This window comes from Mus caroli, chromosome 1 (assembly GCF_900094665.2).
Source record: "Mus caroli chromosome 1, CAROLI_EIJ_v1.1, whole genome shotgun sequence".
NCBI classification, from domain to species: domain Eukaryota; kingdom Metazoa; phylum Chordata; class Mammalia; order Rodentia; family Muridae; genus Mus; species Mus caroli.
In genome coordinates this window covers 68,582,034-68,593,499 of record NC_034570.1, presented here as the reverse complement: position 1 = coordinate 68,593,499, position 11,466 = coordinate 68,582,034, and the positions used below count along the sequence as shown (strand labels likewise).

The 11,466-nt window shown below is 43.0% G+C and overlaps 1 protein-coding gene across 3 annotated transcripts in view; it reads left to right on the top strand.

Annotated features, from left to right (window-relative positions):
- The window catches only part of Nhej1 (non-homologous end joining factor 1), a 94,381-nt gene that overhangs the window by 14,832 nt on the left and 68,083 nt on the right, over window positions 1-11,466 (top strand). For all 3 annotated transcript variants that reach the window (XM_021162264.2, XM_021162253.2, XM_021162271.2), the window contains one exon: window positions 875-933. In XM_021162264.2, the coding sequence (XP_021017923.1) occupies window positions 875-933 (59 nt within the window). The remainder of the gene's footprint in view (window positions 1-874; window positions 934-11,466) is intronic.

The following is an 11,466-nucleotide window of genomic DNA, read 5'->3' as shown; positions in this document are numbered from 1 at the left end:
GGGGTACTGGTTAGTTCATAATGTTGTTGCACCTATGGGGTTGCAGATCCCTTTAGCTCCTTGGGTACTTTCTCTAGCTCCTCTATTGGGGGCCCTGTGATCCATCCAATAGCTGACTGTGAGCACCCACTTCTGTGTAGGATATTTCTTGAGTTGGAGATGTGGATGAATTGGTAGCATGCTTGCTTAGCATACAACTTCTGGGTTTGAAACTTAGAACTGCATAAGTGGGAATGTTGACATAGCATATGATCACAGCTCAAGAGGTAGAGGCACTCAAGTAGAGGCAGGACATTATCCTTGGTGACACAGCAAGTTCAAAGCTAGCCTGGGGTGCATTAGACCTTGTCTCAAACAAAACAAAACCCCCAAACAATAAAAATTTCTCTTTCTAGTTAGAAACTCTAACAGCTGGGGACTTTATACTAGATGTCCCCTCTGTCTGCCTTACGTACCTGGCTGGGGACTTTGTGGCCAGTAAAAGCCACAACCAAGTCCAGACATGTCCTAGGCAGTGATGAAGAAAGACTTTGGAAAGGGGCCAACAACTCTTCAAAATCATACTAGCAGAATGTGGACTCCAGAGCGGAGAAGCCCCTGTAACTCTAGTTTTAGAATAAAAGTTCTATGCAGCCTTTGTGTTGTGACAGGGCAATCTTCTAGAGCAAATGCTGCGCTGCACATTGTTGCTAATTGTCCTCAGTCTTCTCCTCTTGTTTATCCACAAACCCTCAACCCTCTTCGTGAGGGCCTAGGGCTCTGTGGATGTCAGATCTCTGACTTCCTTCCCTAGAAGCCCCACTTCCTATCATCTGGTCAGTGTAAAGCTTATCCTTAGGCTCATGTTCCTTTCTCTATCTCTTCTTAATTACAGGTCGATTGAAGACAGAGCCATTTGAAGAAAATTCTTTCTTGGAACAGTTTATGGCAGAGGTAGGGTATTTGTTGTTTCCTTTCTCCTTCTATAAATTTGGGCAGAATGCCTGGGTGGCAACCTGCATTTTGGGCGTTAGGTGGCTTGTGTGGTTGGAAAGCCCTTTGCCTGAAAAAGTTGCTTGTGGAAAGTTTGATGAAGTTTGAGATGTGTGTAGAGAAGGTGGGAGAAAGAGTGAAGAAGGTGCAAGTGGGCTTTTCCTACTTAACATCTCTGTTAAGGTGCCATGTGGGTGTCCTTCAGAGTTCTGCAGCCTTGGGAAGGTCAGTTGGCCAGTGGTCACTTCTGCTTGCTGAGATCTGGATTAGTAGAGGGTGGTCATTTGTTGTCTGGTGCCTTTAGCATCTAGCAATAGAGGAAGGTGTAAAAAGCTCAGGGCTACCATTTGGGGACTGTCTTGTGGGCATAGCAGGCTGTGGAAAATCACAGTGTTTATACAAAGGGTCTGGCACAGGAATGAATGGGGAGTAGATAATTGTGGCCTGTCAGAAGCTTCTGCCTAGGTTTCCCTTCTAAGGATTGAGCTTCGCCAAAAGGAATATTCACTGGATGCCAAACAGTGGGAGTGTTAATAATAGTGCCCTTTGATAATACCAGTCAATATTGGTCTTTCCCTTCTTGACTCTTCTGGAACTTGTTGATTATGTGGGTAGTACCTTAGTATTGTTGCTCCATTTTAAAACTGTACATGTTAGTTACCCACACTACTACGTTAGGATACAAGTAAGCAATGTCTTTATAATACTAGGTATGAATTGTTCATATTTCTGTCTTGCCATCTAGACTAATAGCAAACTTTTTATGGACAAAGTCTATGTCTTATACCTTTTCTTGGTGGGAAAGTTAGCATTTCCTCTGGGGGCATAACGTGAGTGTGCTTGATTGCGAAGCTTCTGTTCTTCCTCTGAATGCTGCTGAGTGCTCATATCCAGACTCTCTCACGTAAAAACTGGGCTGGCTGCTCTGTCCTTGCACTGGAAAACTAATGCTTTGCAGGAGGACTCACACATGCAAAGTCTTGAGGCTTAGTAGGAGTTAGCTTAACAATGTTCTGTTTATTGTATGTGCATGTGCACATGAGTGGGAGCACACACATGGCACAGCTCTCAGGAGCTGGCTCTCCCTCTCCAGCATGGCGTCCTGGGATTATGTGGCAAGTGCTTTTGTCCAGTGAGCCATGTTGCTGGCCCCAGGTGTTAATCTTACGAGAGAAAATAGAGATAATATTAAACAGAATTTGTAAGAGATTCTCTAGGCCACTTTTCTCTCAGTGGCTTCTTTTCTCTATTAAGTTGAGCATGGGGAGGTTAATGATGTGTTAGTTCCCTGCCTCAGAGGCTCAGGGAAGCAGTACAGTGCAAATTCTCCTGCCTCACACCTGTCCAGCTTAGCTTCTCCACGTTTTACTCTATATGCTTTCTGTGTTAGCAATGTGGAATGTCTTTTAATTTTCCCAAGTGATACTTTCTTTTTCCTGTATCTTTGCATACATTCTCCCCTTTGTCAAGAGTGACCAGTGCCTTCTCCTTATACACCTTGATCCCTTCTCTTCATCTTTTTAAGCAATAGCTGCAGATTCTTGCGAGACCTTTCTAGACATTCCTTGTAAGGGTAATCCTTCCCTGCTACTAAAGTGCATAGCTTAAATCTCTACTTTATGGCTCACTGTTTCTATGTCAGAGACACTGTGGCTCTTTTGTACTCACCTGTGGGCATGTCTGAGGCAAGGACTAGATGAATGCATTTCTATATCCTTTACATGGAGGACAGTGGCTAGAAGTGGTAAGGTCTCAGGTTTTTGAATGACTATTTTGATACATTTGTGCAAAGGGGATCTTGTGAAAATTGTGGCAGTGTGTCCCATGGATACTATATTGCGTATTAGAATTGTATTTGAGGATACCTGTTATTCTCGAGGTTTATTTTTACAGCATGGAACAAATCACTTCCCTCAGAACAGCTATTATCTCATTTGTAAAACTGAAGGCTTATCATTTTAATGCTGTCATGGAAGAGAGAGCCCTGTAGAATGATATGAGAAAGGATGTAGAATCAGGTGCCACCCAAGGAAGGGTGGTATGTGTGTGTGTGTGTGTGTGTGTGTGTGTGTGTGTGTGTGTGTGTGTGTAAAAATAAAAGCTGCCCAAGTAAGCACATTCCTGGAATTCCAGTTCTTGGGAAGCTGAGGTAAGGAGGATCAGGAGTTGGAGGCAAGTGTGGGCTATATTATTATTATGGGTTTAAGGCCAGTTCTGGCTACATAGTGAGAACTAATTGTTAAAAACATAATAAGGGCTGGAGAGATGGCTCAGTGGTTAAGAGCACTGACTGCACTTCCAGTGGTCCTGAGTTCAATTCCCAGCAACCACATGGTGGCTCACAACCATCTGTGTGTGAAAGTGTCTGATGCCCTCTTCTGATATGTGTGAAGACAGCTACAGTGTATTCATATACATAAAATAAATAAATAAATAAATCTTTGAAAGAAAGAAAGAAAGAAGGAAAGAAAGAAAGGAAGGAAGAAAGGAAGAAAAGAAGGGAGAAGGATCAGATAGCTGGCTCAGTAGGTAAAAGCACTTGCTGTTACACCTGATAATCTGCATTCAAACCTAGGATCCACATAATTGTAGGAGAGTACCAACTCCTGCAGACTGTCCTGTCTCTCAAACACACACACACACACACAGATAAAAAACATTAAAAAATACCAGAAGGCTACAGCTTCCTATCTTTCAAGTCTTTTTCTTTTTCTTTTTTTTAAAATTTTGTGAGTCTTGGCTGTGCTCCACTCAGCTCTCAGAGGACCAGAATTATTAGAGCACTTGGTTCCAAAACATAACACCTGAGTTAGGTGTATGGCTCATGGCTATAACATCCTAGTCATAAGGAGGCTGAGGCAGGAAGAGTACCATGAGTTTTAGGCCACCCTGGGCAGTGAGTACCAAGTAGCTTACATAGTAAGACTCTGTAAAACAAAATGTGGTGTGTGTGTGTGTGTGTGTGTGTGTGTATCTGTGTATATTGTGTGTGTGTGTCTGTGTGTATCTGTTTGTTGGTATGGGGTATGTGTGTCTGTGTGTTTGTCTGTATGGTGTATGTCTATCTGGTGTGTGTATGTGTGTGTGCATCTGTGTGGTATGTGTGTCTCTGTGTTTGTCTGTATGAGGTGTGTGTCTGTATGGTGTATGTGTGTGTGTCTGTTTGTTTGTATGGGGGTATGTGTGTCTGTGTGTCTGTCTGTATGGTGTATGTCTATCTGTCTGGTGTGTGTATGTGTGTGTGTGTCTGTGTGGTGTGTGTGTCTCTGTGGTGTGTGTCTATTTGTACGGGGTGTGTGTCTGTTTGTATGGGGTATGTGTGTGTCTGTGTGTTTGTATGGGGGGTATGTGTGTCTGTGTGTCTGTCTGTATGGTGTATGTCTATCTGGTGTGTGTATGTGTGTGTGCACGAGTCTGTGTGGTGTGTGTGTGTGTCTATTTGTATGGGGTGTGTGTCTGTTTGTGTGGGGTATGTGTGTGTGTGTCTGTATGGTGTGTGTGTGTATGTGTGTGTTTGTAGTGTAGTTCAGAGCACTTGTGGGAATCAGCCTCCTTCTTCTACCATGTGTGTTCTGAGGATCAAGGCCATCAGGGTTGGTGGCCTTTTGCTCTCTGAGCTATCCCACCAGTCTCAGATTTCTATTTTGAAGATAAGGAAACTGAGCTGCAGCAGTAAGTGGCTGAAGTCTGTATGCTTAAGGCTTTCTCCATCTATCCCTATTATATCTCTCCTATCTAACTGGTTGTATGCTCTGTTGAGGGGAGCTTGGGTAATGAGAATTCTTGGGACCTCTAGGGCGCCTGTACTATCTTCAGGATGTCTCACGTAGCTGCTAGAACTGAAAGGTTTGTACTGGGACTGTAGAGCTACAGTATCTTTTCAGTTACTATGCCTGTCTGGGGTCCTATAAACAGGACATAAAAGGGTCAGGAGGTCATCCAAGACTGGATTGAAAGGATGTGCCATCAAAATAAGCAACATGGAATAGAAAATAAACAAACCAGGGAGACAGTTGGAATGAACAGGCAAGGAGGCCAGGCCAGTGTCAGAGGGCCATGCGGTCAGTGCCTGGGGCTAGTTCCCATTGGAAATCCTGCTAGGCAAGAGGCCATGGACACATACAGCACAGAGCCAGGAGGGCATAGAGAGTTCTAGGATGCTAAAGTTAGAGAAGATATTTAACCATTAGACTGGGGTACTTCCTCATATTTGATGTTTTTTGCTTTACTTCTTCCCTTAAGAAACTCTGACTTAGCCAGGTGCACACCTTTAGTTAGCCCCAGTACTCAGGAGGTATAAGAAGCAGGCAGATCTCTGCAAATTCAAGTCTTCATGTCGAGTTCCCGGCCAGATAGAACTACATAGAGACCCTGTCTCAAACAAACAAAATACAAGAAGATAAAGAACCTCTAATTTTTCATTTTCAGAGAACATATGGACACCAATTGCTAGTGACCCAACTAAGGGGGAAATTTGCTATGTAGAGCAGCTTGATCTTGAACTCTTAAAGATCTACCTGCTTCTGCCTGTTAAGTGCTGAGAGGCCTCTTTAAGAGTGGGAGAGAAGCTGAGGAATTGGGGACTGTTACACATGGCAGGATGACTATGTTACGGATGAGCACAGGCTGGTGAAGCCCCTTACAGGCTGTTCTGTTGGAGGAGTTCCTTTTCCTGGCCCTGCCCATGCCTTTCTTTCCCCATCTGGTTGCTATCAGGCAGTGTGGCTGCTGGCGGGCTCTTTATTTATTTATCCCAGTGTAATGGGGTGAGGACGGAGCTGGCCTGAGGTTGGCTTTCTGAGGCCATGCCACTGAGCCACAGGCGGTTAGCATGGGTGTGTGAGTCACTGGGGCTGCATGCTGCTCAAACCAGACTCGGACAGGCTCAGCGACAGCAGGCAGCCCAAAATAGAGCCCCGCCCTCTGCAGCTGGCAACCTCTGGCTAGGAATCAGCCCTTTACACCAAAACCTGGGCAACTGCACGTTGTTGGCTTTCTCTGGGTGGGGGCCCTTACAGAGATAGGGATTTTGTAGCTCTCTTCTCAGACATTACACAAGGATAGCCAACACATCAACATCTCCCGTTGCTGTACTTTGAATGTCTCGGGACACTTAGATAGTCTCCTTGGTATAATATACTAGCTAAGAAGTTTGATATTTGACATTGATCTGACTCAGTATCCTAAATGTAGCCATAGCTGTAGTCTAGTTGCAGCATTCTAGAGCATTACTTGACATTAAAAAGCTACCCACTGCTGCTCTTCCTAAGCTTGAGTTTATGTCAGAAGCACTGGGCAAACCTGGGGAGACTCAGGAGCAACCTGAAAACTGCTGTCCTGTTACATGCATCTACAGGGGGTTTTCTTGTTTTCTCTGGATGGGTCTCCTTTTTTTTTTTTTTTTAAACAACAACAACAACCAAAAAACCTTGCTTCAGGAATGTTCATGATACTCAGGATCAGATCCAAGATCTTATTTATTCTCCTTCCTCTGGGTTGTCTCATTGAGAGCCTAGTCCCAACAGCACTGTAAACCACTGAGAGCTAGTTTTAGAGCACCATGTCATATAGACCCATGCTTTTTTCTGCATCCTTGATATTTCCACATGGATATCTATCTTACTGGTAGGTATCAGTGCCTCTAATGCATGCTCCACATGAATTATTTACTTCTTTCTTTAAACCTGTTCTTTATTTGTATTCTTTGCCTTGGCAGATTAAACCATCATCCATTGGTTCCCTAAGCCAGAAACTGGAGTTTCACCTGCATTGCTGCATTCTTCTTGGTTTTCATTTCCAATTATGACTCACCAACCACCATGGGGTCTGTTCTTTAGTCTAGCTTTTGTTGCCTTAGATAAGCTGAGACCCTTTTGGCTTGATGCTGCAACTGCCCCCTTACCTGCCTTCCCATCATCCTCTTTCTGCTTCCCAGTTAAATTTACATTTATCCGAATATTTTCTTTGAAAAAGAGATGATTGTCTTGCTTTCTTGCTTATAGTCCTTTAGTGGTTCTTAGTGGCTTATAGTGGCATGTAGGGTAAAGTTCAAATTCCTTGTATGCTATACAAGACCATTTAAGACTGGACCTATTTACCTCTTCATCTTGATCCTCCATCATGGTGCCCTGCACTTATACACCTAAAGTGTTATAGCTTCCTGCTTGGACACATCTCATTCATTTGTTTGGTATTGTTTTCTCTCATTCTGTTCAATGTTCCCAGCTCTATGTAGGTATTATCCCTTTGTGGGCCCTGATCTTTCCTTCCTTCAGCTTGTTCTTCTTTCAGACATAACAGACCATGGTGTTATTCCTATAACCTTCTCCAAACTGTTTGTCATATGGAATGATCCAGATATCAAGAAGAGAGGCAGGGAAAATTGAATTGGCCAACCCTTCTCCATTTAGATTTTTCCTATATGGGGCTTGGAAAGTCCTTTTCCTCACTTTTTTCCTTTTGAGACAGTCGCCCTCAGAGGCCAAATTGGCCTCAAACTCATGAACCTCCCCTAGACTCCCAAGAGTTGGAATTACATGGATGTGCCAAGGTGCTGCAGTCTTTCTTAGTATGGTTTCTACAGCATAACCCGTTCTCTCTTTCCCACAACATCACTGTTTGATTCTTCTCACAAGCTTGTGCTGCTGCATGGCTGAATTATAGGACTGCCCTCAGAGCCAGTCCACAGTCTTATCTCCCCTCACTGTCATTCATCTCAGCTAGCCCAGCAAGCCCAGCAAGCACAGCAAGCACAGCAAGTACAGCAAGCACAGCAAGCACAGCAGGCCACTGACAGCCTGGAGTGCTGGTACATGGTATAGTCTGAACACTCAGAAGGCTAAGGTAGGAGGGTGATGGAGTTTGAAGTCATCCTGGGCTATAGTGAGCTTAAAGCCAGTCTAAACTACTCAGTAAGACCCAGTCTCAATAAAACAAAACAAAGCAAAAAGCCTGCAGAACTCCTAAAACAAATGCACATAAGCAACAAACCAATAAATATTTCTGTGTGGAGATACTGTAGACATTTTCACATTCAGTATTTCCCAAACTGAATCCATACTCTTATACACCAAGTTGATTTTTTTCCAAGAACCCAACATCTTCCTATTTAAGTTAATTAAATTAAACCTCACTTAATTGAGCCAAAAACCTTGGAGTCAGCCTTGGTTTTTATCCTCTTATATCCTATATCCAGTCCCTCAGAAAGTGCCATTGGCTCTACCTGAAAGAAAGGGACCATAATCTCACTGCGGTTTTCACTGCCCTGAGCTACCATCATCATAACTGCACTTCAGAAATGGCCTCCCTACTGGCATGTGTTGCAACCTCAGGAATCTAGGAGCACTTAGCTGGTGAGTTCTGGCTCAGAGCTTCTCGTGAAGTGGCTAGTTACCCCCATTACCATCAATGTTGCTACTGCACCAGAAGCTACAACTTCTGGGGAGGTTGGTATTGTGTAGCATGCAGGGTCTAGTGCTAGTTAAAACCACACTTCTCTTCCCCTGCAGCATGTATAGTGCCTTCTGACACTATGTGAACTAGCCAGCAGGGAACCAGTTTCCTGATCAGTTCAAGGTTGATTTCTTTATGTCCTGCATGCAAAGAGAATGATATGTCTTCAGTAATTTAGTCTTATAATATAGATATATAACAGTTAACATGGTTTTACAGTATAGTTATGGTGAACAACCAAGAGTGACGGCAAGCACTTGTGTTCTAGATGCCTCTGGGGCTTCCCTAACCAATAACTTGTAGGGTGTATCCCGTGCCTGGTACTGAGATTTGCATTTAATAATCTATATCTTTTGGGAGCAGTATTGTCCATCCAGAAAAGGCATTTCTTTTTTTTTTTTTTTAGATTTATTTATTATTATATCTAAGTACACTGTAGCTGTCTTCAGACACACCAGAAGAGGGTGTCAGATTTCATTACAGATGGTTGTGAGCCACCATGTGGTTGCTGGGACTTGAACTCAGGACCTTCAGAAGAGCAGTCGGTGCTCTTAACCACTGAGCCATCTCTCCAGCCCCAGAAAAGGCATTTCTTTCAAACTCCTTTAAAAATATATTTTAATTAGCCTGTAAACGAATGGATTTTCATAAGGCTTCTTCATATATATTTGCATTGAAATAAGGACCTAGCCGGGCGGTGGTGGCGCACGCCTTTAATCCCAGCACTTGGGAGGCAGAGGCAGGTGGATTTCTGAGTTCGAGGCCAGCCTGGTCTACAAAGAGAGTTCCAGGACAGCCAGGGCTATACAGAGAAACCCTGTCTCGAAAAACCAAAAAAAAAAAAAAAAAGAAATAAGGACCTATAAGGTAGATATGGTGAAACATACCCTTAATCCCAGAATTTGGGATTAAAGCCAAGTGAATCTCTGTGAGTTCAAACCAGGCTCATATACATAGTGATTTCCAGACAGCCAAGGCTATATAGTGAAACTATCTTAAGACCTCCAAAAAGAAAAAAGAAAACGGTACCTTTAGAAATTGAAGCTTATATTGAAAAGACACATAGACACAGATATGAGAATCTTCTGCAGAGGAGCAGTGTTCGAAACCATGAGGATGGATTCATCACTTGCTGAGGAAAGCAGAGAGAAAAGGCAAAGGCTTGGTGATGGAGACTTGGGGAACTTTCATCATTGGATGGAACAGGAATCTGTGAAGGAAGTTTTAGGGATGAAGAGAGTCAGGATAGAGTGGTAGATAGCCACCAAAGGGGACTAGCAAGTTTCTCTTATATAAAATATGCAGTGTGTGTGTGTGTGTGTGTGTGTGTGTGTCTACTAGACCCCAACCCCATACTGCTTCTTCATCTAAGCCATAGCTTTGAATTTGTCTCAGTTACTTTCCTATTGCTGTGAAGAGGCACCATGACTAAGGTAACATAGAGGAGAAAGAGTTGATTGAGCACTCATAGTTTTAGAAGGTAAGTCCATGACTACTGTGATAGGGAGTGTAGCAGCAGATAGGCATGCCACTCAAACACTAAGCACTAAAGCTTATATCTTGGGACACAATCACAAGGTAGAAAGAACCAACTGAGAATGGGGTGGGCTTTCCAAACCTTGAAGCCTACCACACAGTGATATACTTCTTTTAACAAGATCTCACATCCTACTCCTTCCCAAACAGCCATTAGTTAAGGGCCAAACATTCAGACATATGAGCCTATGGGAGCCATTCTCAGTTAAACCTACCACAGAATCCTTACAACAAACCCAGGCACAGCTATTGTCTTCATGATAAAGATGGAATAGCAGAGTATCAGGAGGGAAGTGATTCACTTAAGGTCACTAAGCTGATTCACCTTTATTTGCCTTGAATCAAATCCTGCGCTGTTGTCCTCACCAGAGAGGATGGATGAGCCACAGTGCCACAGAATGACTGACTGACAATGTATAAATCTTATGAAATGTTTAACCTTGGAAAGTCTCTACAAACTGTAGGCAGTTCAAGAAGGATCAATAAATAATACCAAGGAGATAATTAATATAGATCTATTGTCAGAAAAGTTTCACAACAAATAAGAAATGAGAGAACCAGAAGAGTGGGTTAGCCAAAATCAAATAGGGAGGCTCATGCATTTGAAGGCAAAGGGGAAAGGTGGAAAGGAGGAATGTATTATGGCAAAGAGCAGGGGGGAAATATGGGAGCATCAGTCTGTGGGGTCGCCTGTGGGATATACGTAGGGCATGCAGGGACAGGTGGTAGTTTGAACATAGATGACTAGTTTTATGCGGACTTTCATCTTTTTCCCCCAAGAAGTGCAGTATTTTCATTCAAGAATTTAAAATTCTTTCCTAAGGGCATCCACTTCATCCTTCACTAAAAAGAGAGACAAGAGGGTCTCCTCATAGTAGTACAGGAGAAAAAAAAAAAAGAGGGTCAAATGATTGTATGATTGTGTGTGTTAGAAATAGTGGAAAGGACAAAAAAAGAGGGTCAAATGATTGTATGATTGTGTGTGTGTGTGTTAGAAATAGTGGAAAGGACAGAATTTGGAGTCTGAGTGATACTCTTCCTCTTCTGAACTCCTACAACAGATTGGATTTTTCCTGTGTCACTGAGGCTGCTCTTACAAAAATTTCTATACTTGTTTTTGATGGGGAAGACATGGCAGCAGGAACGTGAGGCAGCTGCTCACATTGCGTCTGTGTTCGGGAAGTGCCAAGAGATGGATACTGGTGTTCAATTGATTTTCTCCTTTTTATTCATCCCATGGCTTAGCCTATGGTGTGGTGCTGCTCCAATTTAGGGTGGGTCTTCCTACCTCAAACTAGACACGCTGTCACATTCATATATCCAGAAGTGTGTCTCCTAGGTGATTCTAGATCTTGTCAAGGGGATAGTCAATATTGTCTGTTACATGATGGTTTAAGGGAATTCTTTTTTTTTTTTTTTTTTTAAAGATTTATTTATTTATTATATGTAAGTACACTATAGCTGTCTTCAGACACACCAGAAGAGGGCATCAGATCTCATTATGGG